Source organism: Dendrobates tinctorius, unplaced genomic scaffold (assembly GCF_039654945.1).
Source record: "Dendrobates tinctorius isolate UK_male_01 unplaced genomic scaffold, ASM3965494v1 ptg000073l, whole genome shotgun sequence".
Taxonomy (NCBI): Eukaryota; Metazoa; Chordata; class Amphibia; order Anura; family Dendrobatidae; genus Dendrobates; species Dendrobates tinctorius.
In genome coordinates this window covers 37194276-37216070 of record NW_027361741.1, presented here as the reverse complement: position 1 = coordinate 37216070, position 21795 = coordinate 37194276, and the positions used below count along the sequence as shown (strand labels likewise).

The window sequence follows — 21795 nt, the reverse complement described above, 5'->3', positions numbered from 1 at the left end:
TGTAAAATCAATAGCTTAGTGGTTGTTTCCCTCTGCCAAGCCATGTTTATGGTCAAAACCACCAGAAGCTGAGCGATGCATATGCGCAGTCCGTGCCCGTCCAGCAGTCAGTGAACGGAACAAGTTCAGCGTTTCGGTCACTCACACCAGTTCCTATGCATAGCGCAGTAGTCAAGATGAGTTTGTCTTTGGCTGCTGTGCTCTACATGGGCAGCAACTGAGATGGGAAGAGGCTGAGCAAGACGATAATGAATCATGTGCACTGCACACGTTCTGCACTATGCTCTCTGCCTCTCTTCTGACTTGCAAATTTCACAGGCACCTGCTGGAAAAGCTGTCCCAAATTTAAAGAAGTTTCCCATGTAAAGTGTAAAAAGTAAATATTTAACATTTTATTTACATTTTTAATATTTGTATTTAAAAAAAAATACTAATTATAATGCATTTTACATTTTTACACACTTTTCCCAACCCTAACTAGGGTTATGTTACGTCGTAATAATGCTTTTTATGCAACTATTTTAATAATATTTAGAAGAACTAATGTTTAACCTTTTTATTTTTTTAATTTTTAGCAAAAAGAAAGTCTAGATGGTTAAACTATAATTACATCAAAACCTAGGATGAAAACAAAATGAGCAAATAACTGAAGTAAATAAATAGAAATCGTACATATAAGTAACATAGAGTACTTAGTTAACACTATTTTGATCGAAATGGCGTAAAAGCCATCCCGCCGTGATGAGGTGTACCCTATCAGGATGGACCCCAACTCTTGTAGTTCACCTTGTGATGTGTCAGCAGACCTCAAAATATAAGGAGGCAGAGCAGGATCCATACCTGATCGTTTAGACACCTTCCCATGGAAAGCTATATAGAAAACTTACTATAACGTATTTGCTCATTTTGTTTTTTTTTCAAAGGTTCTTTCTGTTAAACAGCCACAGTGTGAAAGTGCACCTAAACATTGCACATATACCAAAGTGTTCCAGCTCATTTCTTTATTATTTTATTATTAATATTTATTTATATAGCGCCATTGATTCCATGGTGCTGTACATAAGAAGGGGTTACATACGAATTACAGATATCACTTACAGTAAACAAACTAACAATCACAGGCTGATACAGAGTGGAGAGAGGACCCTGCCTTTTCGGGCTTACATGCTACAGGATGGTGGGGAAGGAGACTGTTGGGGAGTTGCAGCAGCTCCAGTGATGCTGAGGCGGTAGCGGGGATCATTGCAGGCTGTAGGCTTTCCTGAAGAGATGGGTTTTCAGGTTCCGTCTGAAGGATCCGGGTGTGTTTGATAGCCGGATGTGTTGGTGCAAAGAATTCCAGAGGATGGGGGGGCTATTCGGGAGAAGTCTTGGAGGTGTTTGGGTGAGGAGCGAATAAGTGTGGAGGAGAGGAGTTCTTGGGAGGATCGGAGATTACGTGAGGGAAGATATCGGGAGATTAGTTCAGATATATATGGAGGAGACAAGTTATAGATGGCCTTGTTGGTCAGTATCCATAATTTGAATTGGATACGCTGAGGGAGTCGGAGCCAGTGAAGAGATTTGCAGAGGGGAGAAGCGGAGGAGTAGCGAGGAGAGAGATGAATTGGGTAGTAGAGTTAAGGATGGACTGGAGAGGTGAGAGGGTGTTAGCAGGGAGGCCACAGAAAAGGATGTTGCAGTAGTTGAGACGGGAGATGATGAGGGCATGCACAAGCATTTTAGTAGAGTGAGGGTTGAGGAAGGGACAGATTCTGGAAATATTTTTGAGCTGGAGGCGGCAGGAGGTGGAGAGAGCTTGGATGTGCAGTTTGAAGGACAGGGCAGAGTCAAGGGTTACTCAGAGGCAGCGGACCTCCGGTACGGGGGAAAGCGTGATGTCGCCAATTGTTATAGATAGGTTGGGTAAGTAAGATCTGTGAGATGGGGAAAAGATAAGTTCAGATTTGTCTACATTCAGTTTGAGAAAGCGGGAGGAGAAGAAGGAGGATATGGCTGACACTCCGGGATTTTGGAGAGCAGAGAGGTGACGTCTGGGCCAGAGAGGTAGATCTAAGTATCATCGGCATAAAGGTGGTACTGGAATCCGTGGGACTTTATGAGTTGCTCCAGGCCAAGTGTATAGATTGAGAAGAGCAGGGGTCCTAGAACAGAACCTTGGGGGACTCCAACAGAGAGAGTGTGGGAGTGCGAGACACTGAATGTGCGGTTGGAGAGGTATGAGGAGATCCAGGATAGGGCGAGGTCTTTGATGCCAAAGGAAGAGAGGATCTGTAGTAGGAGGCAGTGGTCAATTGTGTCAAAGGCAGAGGACAGGTCTAGAAGGAGGAGTATAGAGTATTGGCCGTTCGTTTTGGCTGTAAGTACTGTATATACTCGTCTATAAGCCGACCCGTGTATAAGCCGACCCCCTAATTTTGCCACAAAAAAAACTGGGAAAACTTATTGACTCGTGTATAAGCTGAGGGTGGAATCCATAGATTTTGCCCCCATATGCTGCTCCATAGTTTATGCACCAACTAACAAGTATAATGTGAACAAGGGTTACCTATAACCGACGAACTGAAAAAAACCCTATTAAAATATAACTTTTATTAAGTACAAAAATAATATAAAATTGCACAGAGGTCCCCTATTATAAAGCCTAGTAAAAAACGGGCTATTGTATTGCTGGAAAGAGATAAGGTATAACAGTCAAACCAAATCTAACCAGCTGAATCTGCCAATCCAATCATGTGGTCAGAAAAACCTGAATCATAGCAGTTAAAAACTGCACAATACTATTATAGCCCAAAAAACGGAAAAAAAGGGGAAATGGACATAAAGAAGATGTATAAAAATTGATAATACGTGCTACCATCTGATAACAATTTCACTCAGCCGATGTGAAGAAAAGAGTGACCTGGCTTATACAAAATGACTATCTGAACACCTACCTAGGTGCGGAGGTTGGCACCCTAAGAAATACGAGAATGGTGCCCCCGCTCGTGCGATGGCTATCCCTAATCTCCTATATCATCCTATAAGACGACAGATTAGAAACAGAGGGGCAGATGGCCTGTATCCATTTGCTTAGAATATCTTCATGAATGCAGTAAAGTAGATTTATACAATCATATATGCATGTGAGGAAAGGTAAAAAGTCCAGTCTGAATAGATGCATAACACTCACACACAATAGAACCAGTTACATATAAATTTGTAGCAAATTATGCCCTTTCCCAAAACCACTATGTTATGTGTATGAAGTATATATAAAAACTGTCACATCAAGTACCCAGATAAAAAACTGCCCATTAGGGTACCGTTACACTAAGCGATGCACCAGCGATCCCGACAACGATATGGATCGCTGGTGCATCGCTAAGTGGTCGCTAGTGAGCTGCCACACAGGCAGATCTCACCAGCAACATAGCAGTGGTCAGGGGTCGCTACTTACCTGTCAGACGAGGCGATCCTGACGTCCTCCCGCCTGCGTCCACGTGTCGCTTGTTGGCGCCACAGGAAGCCCAGCAGGAAGCTGACGACGAGAAATGGTCCAGGCCGTTCTTGCGCGACCAGTGATGAGCAGCGGGGGAGCCGGTCGGAGGTAAGTATCAGACATAGCGATATCGCTAGCAATATCGCTGCTACGTCACAAAACCAGTGACGTTACAGCGATATTGCTAGCGATCTTGCTGTGTGTAACGGGGGCTTTAGACACAATGATGAATCAATGGTAGGTAAACAGGAACGGCTTATCTGATAACAAATTGTCAGAAATCATGAAAGCAAACAAAGACACCACTGAATGTACCAGATTTTCAAGTCTCAGTGTAAATTAGTAGGGGTGCTACAACCACTCCAGATATCAGATATATATCATACCCCTAGTTTAAATCACCAGATACTGACAACAATAAGCCCATTCATGGGAAAAAAACAAAACAGTACTTATCTGTGAATATATACTCCTTCATAATGATATCCATAAGGTCCATGATAACATCATTCCTCAGATTTAGTCCGCACACTCTCAAGGCGTTTCCCCTTGCTGCGGGTTCATCAGGAGAGATGCATATTGGTCAGAGCGGTCTGACAGTGGAGACTAATCCAATTGATGAGGCTGCCTTTTTTTTCCGTTTTTTGAGGTTTTTGGGCAATAATAGTATTATGCAGTTTTTAACTGCTATGATTCAGGTTTTTCTGACCACATGATTGGATTGGCAGATTCAGCTGGTTAGATTTGGTTTGACTGTTATACCTTATCTCTTTCCAGCAATACAATAGCCCGTGTTTTACTAGGCTTTATAATACGGGACATCTGTGCAATTTTATATTGTTATTTTTGTACTTAATAAAAGTTATATTTTAATAGGGTTTTTTTCAGTCCTCCATAATTTATGTCCCCATATGCTGCTCAATAGAATATGCCCCCATATGCTGCGCCATAGATTATACCCCTATATGCTGCTCCATAGACTATGCCCCCATATACTGCTCCATAGATTATGCCCTCATATACTGCTTCATAGACTATGCCCCCATAGAATATGCCCCATATGCTGCTCCATAGAATATGCCCCCCATATGCTGCCCCATAGACTATGCCCCCATATACTGCTCCATAGACTATGCCCCCATATGCTGCCCCATAGAATATGCCCCCATATGCTGCCCCATAGAATATGCCCCATATGCTGCCCCATAGAATATGCCCCCATATGCTGCCCCATAGAATATGCCCCCATATGCTGCCCCATAGAATATGCCCCCATATGCTGCCCCATAGAATATGCCCCCATATGCTGCCCCATAGAATATGCCCCCATATGCTGCCCCATAGAATATGCCCCCATATGCTGCTCCACAGACTATGCCCACATATGCTGCAAAAAAAAAAGCCATACTCACCTCTGCTGGGTCCATCGCCGCTGTCTGCCGCTTCTTGTGTCAGTGACTGTTCAGCCAGCAGAGGGGCGGCGCGCACTAATCACGTCACCGCGCCCCTTGCTGCCTAAACGTCACTGACACAGGATGCCGCAGAGACAGCGGTGGGCAGCGATGGACCGGGGGACAGGTGAATATCGCTATACTCACCCATCCTGCCGCGGTCTCTGCAGCCTCGCTCGCTTCTCCACTGTCTCCCTTCCCTTCCTGTCTTCAGCGGTCACGTGGTGCCGCTCATTACCACTCATGAATATGCGCATATTCATGAGTGGTAATGAGCAGCACCATGTGACCACTGAAGACAGGAAGGGAGACAGTGGAGAAGCGAGCGAGGCTGCAGAAAAGGTAAATATGATCTGACACCGCCGCTCCCCCTCCCCCGCCGACCCCCAGGTATATGACCCGTGTATAAGCCGAGAGGGGGACTTTCAGCCAAAAAAAATGGGCTGAAAATCTCGGCTTATACACGAGTATATACGGTAGGTCTTTAGTAATTTTGGTCAGGGCTGTCAGTGGAGTGATGGGGGCGGAAACCAGATTGTAGATTGTCAAAGAGCAGGTTAGATGAGTGATGGGAGGAAAGTCCAGCGTGGACGTACTGCTCCAGGAGTTTGGTTTTGCTTTCGATTTTTGTACTTTGCACAAATGGGTATGAATCCCGCTTTTTGGTCTGGGAATATTATCTATCTAGCTTTCCATGGAAAAGTGTCTATAAACAGTCAGGTATGGGTCCTGCTCTGTCTCAGTGCTGCACCCTAAAGCTAAATTCAACGTGTCCAGCAACAGAAGCTCTCAGAAAAGATGTACAACAAAAACATCTTTGCGACTTGCTGTCGACTGACTTTATTAGACCTGATTTTGCTGTAAATAAAACTGCCGAGTTGCACATGAGCCACATGTCAGCTGGAATCTCTGTTGTAGTCTATAAAGTGTGTTTCTCAGAAAACCCAACATACTCGGAAGCATTTTTTACTCATGTCGCAGGTCGCCATGCAACCCCATAATTACATGTACTGCTGCAATGTGTGGATGTGTAACCCTAGCCTAAAGCTGCCCATGCTCAAACAGCTATTGACCAGGCAAGCATTTCTAAGGGTACGTGCACACGCTGCGGAATCCGCTGCGGATTAATCTGCACGGATTTTGCAAAAACTGCAGATAAACCGCAGGTCAAAAGACCTGCGGATTATCTGCGGTTTTGCCTGCGGTTTGGTCCTGCGGATTCACCATCTCCACAATGGTGGAGATAGGAACCTGCAGCGGTTTCAAAACCGCAGCAAATCTGCGCGGATTTTTCCGCAACGTCTACACAGCGTTTTTTTTATACCATTCATTTGAATGGTACTGTACACCGCAGCTAAAACTGCTGCGGGTCCGCAGCGGCCAAAACCACTGCGGAAACGCAGCGGAATCCGCAGCGTGTGCACGCAGCCTAATAACGCCGTTATTAACTTATGCATACAGCCTTCTACATGTGTTTCCTGGGGGTAAGGGAGGGAGGAAGAAACTCCTGCCTGACTCATCTCACAGTGGATTATCTTCCCTCAGAGCCAATGTTGTGGGACAGGGCACAATTGGCAATTGTCCACAGCAACCATGTCTAAAAGGGCCCACAACAACACAGCTGCAGATTCAAAAGTGTGCATTGGTAAATCCATTAAAGGGAATCTGTCACCTTTTTTTGGCCTTTCAGCTGTCGGCATAGACATCAGGGGCTTATCTATAGCATTCTGTAATGCTGTAGATAAGCCTCAGATGTAACCTGAAAGAGAAGAAAAACACTTTATATTATACTCACCGAGGTGGGCGGTCCGGTCCGATGGGTGTCGCCGTCCCGTCCGGCGCCTCCCTTCTTCATGCGATGATGTCCTCTTCTTCCATCCTGTAATGGCTCCGGCGCAGGCGCACTGCTCTGCCCTGTTGAGGGCAGAGCAGAGTCCTGCAGTGCGCAGGCGTCGGGAGAGGTCTGGCGCCTGCGCACTGCAGAATTCTGCTCTGCCCTCAACAGGGCAGAGCAATGCGCCTGCGCCGGAGCCATTTCAGGACGGGAGAAGAGGACGTCATCACATGAAGAAGGGAGGCGCCGGACGGGATGGCGACACCCATCGGACCGGACCGTCCACCTCGGTGAGTATAATATAACGTGTTTTTCTTCTCTTTCAGGTTACATCGGGGGCTTATCTACAGCATTATAGAATGCTGTAGATAAGCCCCCGATGTCAATGCCGGCAGCTAATAAGGGATAAAAAGGGTGACAGATCCCCTTTAATTGTAAATTGCTATGAATAGTGATCAGATGAATTGCAGTCATTCCATGAAAACTAACTTTATTCCTAAAACCCGATTTTCACTTAATTTCAGCTCTACAACAAAATGAACGGCTTACATTCTCTTGTTAATTATTATTATGCATTTATATAGCGCCATTTCTTCCATGGCGCTTTACATGTGAAAAGGGGAAATATAGACAAGTATAATAAACATGTGTAAGACAAGGGACACACAAGTACAGGAGAGAGGACCCTGCCCGCGAGGGCTCACAGTCTAGATCAAGAGAAAGTGTTAAAGAGGACAAGACCTCTGATATCACTTTATCATACTGATTGAATTTTAAGAGCAGACTGGTTCCTTTAAGAGGAAGCTGGTGATTTAAATCATTGTCTTCTTCTGTTAACTACTTAGGGTATGTACACACCTTGCAGATTTGCTGCGGATCCGCCTTGGATTTGCTGCAGATCCGCAAGTGATTTACAGTACAATGTTATTCTATGGGAAAAAAATTTGCTGTGCACATGTTGCGGAAAAATCCGAGTAGAAACGCAGCTGTTTAGCATGTCAATTCTTTGTGTGGATTCCGTAGTGTTTTTACACTCATGCCAAATAGGAATCGGCAGGTGTAAAAACACATGCCAAATCCGCACTAAGGCTATGTGTACACGTAGTTTTAGGTGCTGCGGATTTGTCTGTGCGGATTTGGGAAAATCCGCAGGTCAAAAGACCTGCGGATTAGCCCTGCGGTTTCACACCTCTACAATGACATGCTGCGGATTTGAACCCACAGGAAATCCGCAGCATGTGCACAGCGTTTTTCAGTTTACCATTGAAAACAATGGTACTGTACAACGCAGCTAAATCTGCTGTGGACCCGCAGAGCCTGACACGCTGCAGATCCGCAGCAGAATCCGCAACGTGTGCACATGGCCTTAATCCGCTGGAAATCTGCATAAAAAACGCGTGGATTTTGATCTGCGGATTCTGCCAAGAGGCGCAGATTCCACACAGCAATCCGCAACTTGTGCACATACCCTTATGCAACATGTGCAGTGATCATTGCATCAAAAGGGCTTTACAGGCAAGGACATTAACTTGTAATATTGACCCTATATCAACCATTTATTAGATCATCATAAAAAAAGAAAGGTTCAATTGCTGTGAAGAAGGCTTCAAGGCGCCCAAGAAAATCAAGCAAATGTCAGGACAGTTTACTAAAGAGCATTCAGCCACAGAATCAGTTCAACACCAGTGTAAAGCTGGCAGCAGAAAGTTGTCAGCGCTTCTCCAAGCACATTGAGGCAAAGCCTTTTTGAGACACTTCTGGTGTTAAAAGGGAAGAGAAGCCACTGCTTTCCAGGAAAAAACATAAAGGACAGACTAACACTGTAGGAAGTACAGGCACTGGACTGCAGAGGACTGGGGTGAAGTTATTTCCTCTGCTAAAGCCCCCAACTTGGACATTAATAAGAATGATTGTCCAGATAGAAGTTAAGCGCTATTGTGGGCTTGTGTCATGGCAACAATACAGCATCCTGTGTGGGGTTGCTTTTCAACTAAGGAAGTGGGCTCACTTCCTTGGATGAAAAGTCGCATTAATATAGAATGGTGTCCAAGAGCAACTTCTACCAAAGATAAACTTGATGTTATTTGTTAAAGGAAGCTTAAAACCTTAGTAAATACTTATCATTGTATGTCAGTAACCATAGAGAACATCTGACTAAACCATGAAAAGATAATAAAGTAGCAAACTGCATGAAAAATAAAATTTGTCAGTTTCAAAACTTATGGCCACGACTGTAGCTTGGAGTGTGGCTATTTCATTCACATTATTATTATTATTATTTATTGTTATAGCACCATTTATTCCATGGCGCTTTACATGTAAGGAGGGGTATTCATAATAAAAACAAGTACAATAATGTTAAACAATACAAGTCATAACTGGTACAGGAGGAGAGAGGACCCTGCCCGCGAAGGCTCACAATTCACATGTAAAACTACTGGCAGTGCACACAAAGTGTTAATAGGTATAAACATATTGACCACAACCTAACAAAGGAGCAGAATGATCACTCATCAGGTGATTGAAAAGTTTATGCCAGAATATAAATCACAAGCACAAAATGAAGCCTTTAGTTTTGATTTTAGTTTAACCCTTCACACTCCCTCATCCCTATCCTGGTATACATGGTCCCCTCACCCCTCTATCCTGGTATGCATGGTCCTCTCACCCCTCTATCCTGGTATGCATGGTCCCCTCACCCCTCTATCCTGGTATGCATGGTCCCCTCACCCCTCTATCCTGGTATGCATGGTGCCCTCACCCCCCTATCCTGATATGCATGGTCCTTTCACCCCCCCTATCCTGATATGCATGGTCCTCTCACCCCTCTATCCTGGTGTGCATGGTCCCCTCACCCCCTATCCTGGTATGCATGGTAACCCTCACCCCCTATCCTGGTATGCATGGTAACCCTCACCCCCTATCCTGGTATGCATGGTAACCCTCACCCCCTATCCTAGTATGCATGGTCCTCTCACCCCCCTATCCTGATATGCATGGTCCTCTCACCCCTCTATCCTGGTATGCATGGTCCCCTCATCCCCTATCCTGGTATGCACAGTCCTCTCACCCCCCTATCCTGGTATGCATGGTCCTCTCACCCCCCTATCCTGGTATGCACGGTCCCCTCACCCCCCTATCCTGGTATGCACGGTCCCCTCACCCCCCTATCCTGGTATGTATGACCCCCTATCCTGGTATGCATGGTCCCCTCACCCCCCTATCTTGGTATGCATGGTCCTCTCACCTCCCCTATCCTGTTATGCACGGTCCTCTCACCTCCCCTATCCTGGTATGCATGGTCCCCTCACCCCCAATCATGGTATGCATGGTCCTCTCACCTCCCCTATCCTGGTATGCATGGTCCCCTCACTCCTATTAAAACACACATAAAAAAAAAACAAAACACATTCTGCTGGAGGTCGGGGCAGGAGTGCGGCCGGAATCGCGCATGCCCATAGCGCTGTCCGGTGCCATATTGCTGAAGACACACTGCAAGTGTGTCTTCAGTAAAATGGCGCCGGATCGCACTATGCGCGATTCCGGCCGCTGCCGCTCTTCTGTCCCGGTCTCTGGCCGAAGAGAAGCGCCGCGGCAACGCTCCTCCCGGTCAGGTAAGTATGTAGTCGGAGATGGCGGTATGCGGTGTGTACGGTACCGCCATCTCCGGCGCCATACTGTACACACTCCTCACCGCTGGATGCCTCATTCTGTCTGGCTCGCTTGCGCAGTCTATAAAGGCTTCGGACACGAGTGACGCTTACAGAGTTATGTTATTATAGATTGTTCTTGGCAGCACATTCGCGACTTATACATAAGGTGCTGCTGACAACGTGCGACTATGTGATCGTATTAGCCATCGCAGGGTTTCCGTCATTCCTCGTCAGCCTGTGGAAAGAGGCCGTATATAGTCTAATGGCGCATGTTTAATGGTGTGAAATCTGCTTGACTAAAGCATCCTAATGGTACTGTCACACTTAGCGATGTACCAGCGATCCCGACCAGCGATATGACGCGGTCAGGATCGCTGGTACATCGCTAAGTGGTCGCTAGTGAGCTGCCACACAGGCAGATCTCACCAGCGACATAGCAGGGGTCGGGGATCGCTACTAACCTGTCACACTAGGCGATCCTGCGTCCTCCCGCCCGGCTCCACGCGTCGCTCGTCCTCACAGCAGGAAGCGCGGCAGGAAGCTGACGACGAGAAACAGTCCTGGAAGTTCTCGTGCGATCAGCGATAACCAGCGGGGGAGCGGGTTGTAGGTATCAGACACAGCGATATCGCTATAACGTCACTAGTTATAGCGATATAGCTAGCGATATCTCTTAGTGTGACAGACCCTTAAGGCTATGTTCCCACAGAATGTATTGTGTGGACCTCCAGCAGCAAAGGTCCCACAGTGATCCCCATGATAAGGCCGGGGTCACACTTGCGAGTGTGATGTGAGTCTCTCGCATCAATACCCCATTCCTGTCAGTTTATGTTGCGGATATATCTCGCATCATGTTGAGGTTTTTTCACGCCTCATGCACTTTGCTGCCGCTGCTTTTTGCAAGCAAATACAGAGGAAAATCCCATTTTCGTACCTGAGGAACATGGCCTGTTTGTGCCATGGTGCAATATGTTCGCGTTTAGGGCCACATTGCGTCTACAACCGGACCCGTTTCTCCCTGGAACAAACAATCCTGACCCCCAGCTGCCTGAAAACCGATCAGTCACCTGACTGCTGCGAATAGAAGCCCTGAGAGCAGTGTGTGAAGCAGAGACGGTACAAAACGTATGCAAACAGCCTATAATGGGGCCTGCCGGTGTCAGAGGGGTCTTATACCGGAATGGACGCGGTAATAAGCCCAGTGCGCGGTATGCGGCGAGTCCGAGGGAAAATACTTCTCGAGAATGCGGCTATCCGAGACGCAGCCACTGAGCATGCGCGGCAATCCTGTCCAAACCGGCTCCAGCTGACTGCTATGCTCGGTGTGCTAACGCTCTGCGGAACAGAACACGCCGAGCCCCGGCCGCGTGTGATAAACACCATGGCGGCCACTAGGGCCTCACTGTACATTAGACGCTAGGAGACGCCGCACTGTGTGCACGGGCCGCTGCTGTTATCACCCAGCCGCCACATGTGCCCGACCGTGTGGCCCCCGCCCCCTCACAGTGCACTGAGTGCAGACGCTTCCGGCCCGGAGCCCCGCCCTCTGTGATGTGAGGAGGAGCCGCCGCTGAGAAAAACAACTCAGAGACTAGTCCTATCAGTGACAGTGGAGAAGGCTGCAGGCTGACCATGGTGCTGCCCCGGCTCCTCATCCTGCTCCTGGGCTGCCAGCTGCTGAGCGCCACACCAGGTACCGTCCGCTGCCAGCACCCCTGGCACAGCGCCCTCTCACCCCTGCTATCTGCTCCCCCAGCAATGTACCCAGTGCAGGCACACAGTCCAGGGCGGTACCGAGGATTTGCACAGTACCCCCTCTCCTTATTTCTGCAAACTCCTTTAACCCCCTGTTCCCCGCATGGCTACCTACTAGTCACATGAGCTTGTTTTGCAGAAAGGTTTGGGAGGTGGGGAGAAGCGCTGGCCCCCGCCCCTGTGGAGGAGGGATTGGGCTCCTTGTCTCTGAGATGCTTCTGCACTTCTTATTGGTGGAGGAGTTGGAGCCCCCGACCACAGACTTCCTGTATAGTGTGCCCCCCACCATGGAGGCTGCTTGCGGTGACTGCATTTCTGTCACCTCCTGAGGACTGAGCAGCAGGGCTCCCCGTGTAACTAGATAGGGGCTGGATATGGCCACCTGGATTCTGCAGAAAATCAAAAACTAATCTAGAAATCCACAATCCAGTGCTGGGAACCACATTGTGTACTGTGCGTGCCTGCCTGAGGTTGGCGAGCGCGAGCCTGCCTGGGGTTGGCGAGCATGTGTGGCGCGCGCGAGCCTGCCTGGGGTTGGCGAGCATGTGTGGCGCGCGCGAGCCTGCCTGGGGTTGGCGAGCATGTGTGGCGCGCGCGAGCCTGCCTGGGGTTGGCGAGCATGTGTGGCGCGCGCGAGCCTGCCTGGGGTTGGCGAGCATGTGTGGCGCGTGCGAGCCTGCCTGGGGTTGGCGAGCATGTGTGGCGCGTGCGAGCCTGCCTGGGGTTGGCGAGCATGTGTGGCGCGCGCGAGCCTGCCTGGGGTTGGCGAGCATGTGTGGCGCGCGCGAGCCTGCCTGGGGTTGGCGAGCGTGTGTGCCTGCCTGGGGTTGGCGAGCGTGTGTGCCTGCCTGGGGTTGGCGAGCGTGTGTGCCTGCCTGGGGTTGGCGAGCGTGTGTGCCTGCCTGGGGTTGGCGAGCGTGTGTGCCTGCCTGGGGTTGGCGAGCGTGTGTGGCGCGCGTGCCTGGGGTTGGCGAGCGTGTGTGGCTGCCTGGGGTTGGCGAGCGTGTGTGGTGTGGCGCGCGCGTGCCTGCCTGGGGTTGCTGCGCATGCAGCGCGTTTCTCTGGTAGTACTGACCTGTTTAATGTCCAAGGCACAGTGTAGAAAGCACGCATTGTTCAGGCATCCTGGACATGGCTTACTCTGCCAATATTGGAGTTGTCATAAATCACTATGAGTGACAAACTAAGGGATTCTGTCCCAGTATCACATAAGTAGAAAGCTAGTTAGTTAGGTTTCTGAACTAAATCCAGCTGCAGGCACAGAAAAGGCTGCACACTGGATGATCACTTCTATGGAAGACTCCTTGCATTGTGAGAAGCATCGCTCCAAACCAAGGGTGGTCAAACTTTGTCACCGAGGGCCACATCTGCATTCTGGTGGCCTTCAAACTACTTAACATGGTTCCATAACCTGAAACCTCATATCACACACTATTCGCATCCATTGTTCATGTTCTGAAGAGAACAAACTCAAAATGAAAGCACAAGCATCAAACGTGAGGTTAAAATGGAGCTCGCTAGCTTTCTTGGCTGACATGCATATGATTTTTAATTTAGACTGGTGATGTGTGACTTGTGTTTAGTCTTAATTACATTAATAGCTGAAAACATCTGTCAGAGCTGTGCCACCTATGAATTGCTGAACAGCGGCGTGGAGGAGCACACAGCTCAGAATCCAAGATGGTGCCCACTCCCTGTTCTGACGCCTCCCTCTGTGCAAAGGCACGATGATGGCATGCATCTTCACAATGCTCTGCTGCCCACTAGTTGCTAAAGGACCGACTCTCCACTCTCCCTTATGGGCAAAATGAAAAGTCACTTCTGTGTCTTTACCTTTTTTGCTGGCCACACAAAATGGGGTGCCAGACAGATTTGGCCAGCAGGCCTTAGATTTACGATTGTTCAGACCACGTGTCAAACTCATCGGCTTCCCTGACATGCCTGTGTTAGTACTTTTTTTCCTTATGAAAGATCAATTCTGTTGCATCTATTCTTATAATGCCGAGTTGTCTTTCCATTGTTTATTTCTCTTGGAAATGTATTAGAAAGTTGACAATTGAGTGTTACCATTCACATTGTCAAATGGGTGTGTATCGTTACACTGATTGGACAGTATATAGGTACAAGTCCATAGCTAAAAATACCCAGTTGTGTATATGAATAAAATTCTTTTAATGGCTCTTTCACACATTGGTTTTCACTCGCTCAAATGCCATCCGTGCGATGTCAATTTTTCATTGAGTGATGGGGGCTGAGTTTTTGTTTTTTTTTTAATCAGTGAAAAAAAAATGGATGGAAACCAATATTTACTCATCTTGTTCAATTATTTTTGATTTTTCAGAAATTGTATACTGCGAAATGTTGGTGAATAGCCTTGGGGGTGATTACGAGTCGCCTAGGGCAGAGCCAATGTTCTGATGTATCAGCCCTCCTGGGGAGTGTCAAAATGATTTTCTTTTGAGACAGTAAACCTGGGCTTTTTTTTTTTTTTTAGTTTTGCGCTTCCTATTGCCTCTTTTTACTTGCTCCATTCCATTAGACAAAGCCTTATAGTCATTAGTCATGGTGCCAGTTTGACTTTTGTGCCTTTTATTGAAGAGCATACATGCTAAACCAAGTCTTTCTGCTTACAGCTCCTAGTAATGACCATGATATTCCGGAAATATCTGCCACTCTGCAGCCTTCAGCAATGCCAGAGGAATCAACAACGGCTGAGCAGGACAGTTTCCAGGCGCCAGATCAAGTCAATGTGGCACAGCCTGTAATTAGCATCAGCGAGCGAGTCCAAGTCAAAACCCGTGACAAGAAGGATCTGGGGACACTAGGTAACGCTGATCTGTGCATAAGGTAAATATTGTGTAGCATTGTGAGTGTCATTGACCAATCCTACCTATTCCTGTTACAGGCTATGTCCTGGGAATCCTTATGGTTGTAATAATCATAGCCATTGGGAGCGGCATTGTTGTGGGATACATATACAAAAGGTCAGTTCCTAACTTATTGCACTTGTCTTTCTTACTTTTGTTTCTTATACATGGGTACTATTGTGCCAACTTTTACATTGTTCCCTTATAGGGGCAGAGATTTAAAGCAAAAGCATGACCAGGAGATTGAGGACAGACGGCTTCAGAGGATAAATCTTCCATTATCCGCCTTCTCAAACCCTACATGTGACCTAATAGATGAGACCACAATAGAGGTGTCATCTTCTCACACCCCAAATGTAGTGCAAGAAGGTACTGTCCCTCTAATGGACAGTGCAGGAACCCCAGGTGCATGAAAAAAAATCCCTTGTGATATTGAATATGGACTGAGGACTTCACTTTAGAGATAATGGCGGTGTCATATGTGTCATACATGTCATCGTGCTGCGGCACTGGCCCAGTGGACTGTGGCAGGAGAACTATATCCATAAACTGCTACTTCCCTATTGATGAAAAGGGACGTGATACATTGCATATCTGCTGAACATGTAAAGATTGCCATTTCATGGCAAATATTTGAGGCCAAAGATTCCTTAACTTGATTGGCCACTTCACATGTCACAAACTTCTGGGGGTTGTGTGTACAATTCAACTGTGTAGCTCTGGCTGCCTGGGGCAGCTCTGCTCTCCGTTATGCATCTAAGTCTCATAGACTCCAAAGAATAAAGAAAGCCAGGGAGATTAAGGTATTCTACATAATGAAAGCTGACTACAAATCTGCACATTTTAAGGAAGAGTGGAGCTTGCAGCAGACAATCGTGTGTGAATGTCAAGCTCTGGCTGGTAACTCAGTTCCATCTTCTTCCAGTACGGTTATAGTTTAGTGCTTGCTTATAGGTGAACATGACTATCCTTCCTACATTAATGTGGTGCTGAGGTATGTAAAGAACAAATAATGTACAAACTGTAAGAAACTTGTTTATTACTCTTTGTTTTTGGTACATGAGTGTTTGTTTTCTTTCTATAAATAAAAAGAAATTCAGGCAGTGCCTGGCAGTCACATCAGTCTTGTATAAATCCAGTGGAGATTACAGTAACTTATTCATAGCCTTGATGTATAACAAGTGCTGTCTGATCTATAAATTCCTCCTCCATACAGTAGGTGAATATCAAACCATACCATCTTTGAGCCTGACTATCTATGCTCTTAAAGGGAATCTGTCAGCAGGTTGTCTGCTATGTAATCTGAGGACAGTATGAGGTAGCAGCTAAGACAATGAATTCAACGATTTGTCCTTTTTTTTGGCTGTGTGCTGTTGTCTACATAAAACTTTCATTATGGAGAATCACTGCTGGACTACAGCACTTGTGATGTGGTCTGACCACGCCCCCTCCTGTGATAAGCAGCTTACTGTTAATTGACAATGTATGTAGAATCCAGTGAAAGCAGGTTTAGCTTTCTCAGCTGCTGCAACCAGTAAACTAAGTGATACATCCTTGGAATCAGGCTTCTTTCCCTGTATTATGCTACTCTCAGATTAAATAGCAAAAACCTGCAGCCAGAGTCCCTTTAAAAGAGTTGTCTAGATTTTTTTCTTTGTCTTTAATCAGAGAACATAAAATAATTTTTTATACTCTGTGTAAAACCAGTGCCACCCCACAGTGACTGGCTGCAGCTGTCACTTGTCTTGCCAAACATTCACAATCATTGCAGTTGCGTTAAATGGTCTGACCGTGAGTGGCGGGTAATTCACCAGCAATGTATAGCTTTTTTTTTTTTATAAATATTTTCTGCATTAAGTGTATGACATCCATGGATGTACCCTTAGAAGACTACCCCAGTACTGTGAGTATTTTCCAATCATTCTTTGCTTAAACTCTGTGCAGGGGACAACCAGATACTGATTCTTTTTTCCCAGGCTGTTATCCATTACAAAGATGCCAGGCTCTAGAGACACTGCTGTAAAACAATGAGCCGTGACGTGTAGCCCTACAGCTATTAGGATTCTACAACTCTCAGCACATACCATGGTAGCAGGCTTCAGCTTAAAATGATAAAAATCAGAGTTTCTTTCTAGTGGTTATACAAATATATTTACCTCTAAACATTGTTTGGCTGAGCGCTCATAAGATCTGTTGGCGAAAACCATCATTTTCACACTGCAGCAGCCATGTACCCCATTTGTTCTATATTGCTACACTTACACCACTGTAACGCTGTATTTTAACCCTAAATTTTTCTCACCAAGTCATTTGTGCTTAAAAAAAAAAAAAACAGGACATAATATATTTTCTAAACGCTATTGGAAATAAGCCATAATTCAAGCACAAGATTTTTTTTTTTTTTGTGAGGGGGGGGAGGAGAGATAATGCATTCCTATGGTGGTCCTGAGGGAAGCATCATACAAATAACAATGGTAAATACATCAAGGAAAAGAAATATGCAGTCAAAAAAGTACAAATGTAAAATTGAAATTCCAGTTTTTAACATTAAAAAAGAATGCAGCAATTACACCAAGTGCTATGCAAGAAAGTGGTTTTGAGTCACATTAACTTCCCAAAAATTGTATTAATCGCTTCTGGTTGAATAAATATGTAACAATCTTCCAGCTGAAATTAATTTACTACAGGAAAGGGGAGACCTAAATATGTAAAAGGAGTGAGAAGTGCTTTAAACACATTACGTGATATATCAATCCTAAAGTCTGCTGTGGTTCGAAGGATATAAATATGCAAGCATTTGGCAAACCCCCTGAGATATCCTTATTAATTACACTATCGTTCGAAAGTTTAGGGTCACTTAGAAATTTCCTTATTTTTGAAAGAAAAGCAGTTTGGTTCGAAGGATATAAATATGCAAGCATTTGGCAAACCCCCTGAGATATCCTTATTAATTACACTATCGTTCGAAAGTTTAGGGTCACTTAGAAATTTCCTTATTTTTGAAAGAAAAGCAGTTTTTTCCAATGAAGCTAACATTAAATGAATCAGAAATACATTCTATACATTAATATGGTAAATGACTATTCTAGCTGCAAACTTCTAGTTGGTAATGCGATATGTTCATGGGTGTATAGACGCCCATTTCCAACAACCATCACTCCAGTGTTGTTATGGTACTTTTTGTTTGCCAACTGTGTAAGAAGACTAATTAATGGATGGTTAGATTACCCTTGAAAACCCTTGTGAAAGTATGTTAGCACAGCTGAAAACAGTCGGGCTGATTAGAGACGCTATAAACCTGACCTTCCTCTGAGCTAGTTGAGAATCTGGAGCATTACATTTGTTGGTTCCATTAAGCTCTCAAAATGGTAAGAAAAAAAGAACTTTCATGTGAAACTCAACAGTCTATTCTTGCTCTTAGAAATGAAGGTTATTCCATGCAAGAAGTTGCTAAGAAACTGAAGATTTCCTACAACGGTGTGTACTACTCTCTTCAGAGGAGAGCACAAACAGGCTCTAACTAGAGTAGAAAGAGAAGTGGGAGGCCCCGCTGCACAACTGAGAAACAAGACATGTACATTAGAGGCTATAGTTTGAGAAATCGACACCTCACAGGTCCTCAACTGGCAGCTTCATTAAATAGTACACGCAAAATGCCAGTGTCAATGTCTACAGTGAAGATGCAACTCCGGGATGCTGGCCTTCAGGACAGAGTGGCAAAGAAAAAGCCATATCTGAGACTGGCTAATAAAAGGAAAAGATTAATATGGGCAAAAGAACACAGACATTGGACAGAGGAAGATTGAAAAAAAGTGTTAGGGAGAGACGAATTCAAGTTTGAGGTGTTTGGATCACACAGAAGAACATTTGTGAGACGCAGAACAAATGAAAAGATGCTGGAAGAGTGCCTGACGCCATCTGTCAAGCACGGTGGAGGTAATGTGATGGCCTGGGGTTGCTTTGGTGCTGGTAAAATGGGAGATTTGTACAAGGTAAAAGGGATTTTGAATAAGGAAGGCTATCACTCCATTTTGCAATGCCATACCCTGTGGACAGTGCTTGCTTGGAGCCAATTTTATCCTACAACATGACATTGACCAAAAGCACACCTCCAAATGATGCAAGAACTATTTAGGGAAGAAGCAGGCAGCTGGAATTATATCTGTAATAGAGTGGCCAGTGCAGTCACCAGATCTCAACCACATTGAGCTGTTGTGGGAGCAGCTTGACCATATGGTATGCAAAAATAACCCATCAAGCCAAACCAACTTGTGGGAGGGGCTTCTGGAAGCATGGGGTGAAATTTCTCCAGATTACCTCAGCAAATTAACTGCTAGAATGCCAAAGGTCTGCAATGCTGGAATTGCTGCAAAGGGAGCATTCTTTGACGAAAGCAAAGTTTGAAGGAGAAAATTATTATTTCAAATAAAAAAATATTTTTCGAACCTTGTCCAATGTCTGGACTAGATTTTAAATTTGGCAACTCATTCAATTAATAAAAGTATGAGTTTTCATGGAAAACACAAAATTGTCTGGGTGACCCCAAACTTTTGAACGGTAGTGTAATGTAGAATTCTGTATTCCAGAAAAAAAGTGGCATCCTCAACCACACGCCTAAACACATGCCCATTTAGGCTATGTGCACACGTAGATTTGGTCCTGCGGATTTGGAAAAATCCGCAGGTTAATTCTCAGGTCAAAAGGATTAGTCCTGCGGTTTCACACCTCTACAATGGAGAAGGTGTGAATCTGCACAAAGAATTGACATGCTGCAGATTTGAACCCATGGAAAAATCCGCAGCATGTGCACAGCATTTTTCAGTTTACCATTGAAAACAATGGTACTGTACAACGCACCTAAATCTGCTGTGGACCTGCAGAGCCCGAAACGCTGCGGATCCACAGCAGAATCCGCACCGTGTGCACACAGCCTTACAGTGCAATTTGAGTTGCTTAGTAAATATAAATAAACTAACTAGAACAATTTAAATTGTTTTGTTGTCCATATTTTAGTGCTGGTCTTGCATTCATTCCAACCTGGATAGTGAGCTTTCTCCTCAGCGGTGTTGGCTGTCTCCGTTCCTTTATCTAAGCCAGACCCCTTCTCTGTTGATGCAGGTGAGACAGAAAAGGGGACTGGCTTAATTTAGAAACTGAGTCAGGCATCCAGCCCCCTTCTCCATGGAACAGAGGAGTCTCTCTGTGTTGGAACTAATGCAAAAGTAAAGCTTCTTAGACTGCAGAACCAGTACTGAAATTGGAATAAGGGCAGCATCAGACTGAACTGGCCGTCGGCTCTCCAGATCAGAGCGTGACAGCATGTATTTCTATGCAGCCAGTCCGAGCATTGCGTTGTGATCCTCGTCCAAGTTATATGGCAATCTGACTCTTCCCTAATGGTGCAGTTTTCCTAACTCCCACTTAAGAGGTTGTCCACCTACTCACAGTATAGGTGATAACTTTCTGACTGCTCTGATCAGCCATCGATCCATTCGAAAGGGACACTTCAAGCCCCATCTTTGTGACATCTAACAACAAATGATCACTTTTCCATAGGACATATAATAATTGCTCAAGTTGGGACAACCCTTTTAGTTACTGCAAATGCTTTAGGACATAGGGACTATACAATTTTTTTTTTTTTAAGCCATCACTTTTTTTTTCCCCCCATCTATATAGCCGTATAAGGAAGTATTGTTGCAAAATACAGTAGTTTATTTTTAAATGGTATGTTTTGGGGTTATATTTCAATAATTTTTTGTTGGGTGTACGAGATAAAAAAAAAAATAATTTTTTCTGCTGAGCACCTTTCCAATTTAAAAACAATACAAAATGTTATTTGGCTGGCAGGACGTAGGTATATATGATTAAGGTTTTTATTTTCTTTTTTAGAATTTTTCTGGTATTTTATGCACTAAAAAGAACAAGTTAATTTTTTCATTTTACAGGTCAGAATGACTTCAGAAGATCCAAATAAGAATTCTTTTACTGTGAACAAGTCCCTTAAGAGACTTGAAGCAGCGATTGTGAGGCTCCTAGCTGCCATAAGTGACAAGTTGACAGAAGGAGCTTCCTACCCCTGTCTAACACTTAGATTTATCATTTGCTATTGACCACAACATCTAAGGAGTCGGAGTGATCGAAGACCATTTCTATTGGTCTCTAATTAGTGATTGACGACTACAACTATTAGCCAGAGCCAGGACATTGATACTCTTCAGCACAGAGATCTTTAGCCGGAAGCAGCATAGTATAAGGCATCGCATCCGAATTCCCTTAAGAGTAGAATATGGAGGCCACTACGGCATAAACTATATTTGTTTTTTAAATTAAACTATCAAAGAACTTATGTTCTCTGACAACCTCTACAAGATGGTGCCAGTGCTTCAAGGATTGTAGAAACATGTACACGGCTTTGGCCTCTATCGTGCAGACTAATGATCTGTGTAATCAATTAACCATCAACATACAAAAAAAATTGACCACAGAGAGACACAGAATGTAACATTTTCACATGGAAGACAATGGTGGTAATTGATACAGCCATCTTCTGAGATCAATGACTTATGCTATCCACTGGAGAGGGTTGTTCTTTTATCAGGCCATATTGCAACCTGAAGTTGTGCTCCATAAACTCGAGTTCAGAGGGTAAGGGGATTGCCAGCTCCCCCAAGAAGAGAGATATAGCTGTAAGTGTATCATGAAGATATGCAAAGTCTGGCCTATGGGAAAAAAAGAGAAACCGGGTTGTAGG

General features: G+C 45.2%; 2 protein-coding genes across 6 annotated transcripts in view; one reads left to right on the top strand and one right to left on the bottom strand.

Moving 5' to 3' along the window:
• The first annotated feature begins 11763 nt into the window (after positions 1-11763).
• Positions 11764-16158, top strand: PIK3IP1 (phosphoinositide-3-kinase interacting protein 1). The gene is made up of 4 exons (XM_073582781.1): positions 11764-12112; positions 14808-14999; positions 15080-15158; positions 15250-16158. The coding sequence occupies exons 1-4, from the start codon at positions 12052-12054 to the stop codon at positions 15452-15454; spliced, it is 537 nt and encodes a 178-aa protein (XP_073438882.1). The 5' UTR covers positions 11764-12051; the 3' UTR covers positions 15455-16158.
• Positions 16061-21795, bottom strand: part of LIMK2 (LIM domain kinase 2) — a 62349-nt gene continuing 56614 nt past the window's right edge. For all 5 annotated transcript variants that reach the window (XM_073582776.1, XM_073582779.1, XM_073582780.1 and 2 more), the window contains one exon: positions 16061-21763. In XM_073582776.1, coding sequence (XP_073438877.1) covers positions 21598-21763 — 166 coding nt within the window. In that variant the 3' untranslated portion in view covers positions 16061-21597. The remainder of the gene's footprint in view (positions 21764-21795) is intronic.

Coding starts and splice junctions, on each gene's coding strand:
- PIK3IP1 (XM_073582781.1), top strand. CDS start 12,052: ATGGTGCTGCCCCGGCTCCTCATCCTGCTCCTGGGCTGCCAGCTGCTG. Junction 12,113..14,807: donor GCTGCTGAGCGCCACACCAG/GTACCGTCCGCT, acceptor TTCTGCTTACAG/CTCCTAGTAATGACCATGAT. Junction 15,000..15,079: donor GAAGGATCTGGGGACACTAG/GTAACGCTGATC, acceptor TTCCTGTTACAG/GCTATGTCCTGGGAATCCTT.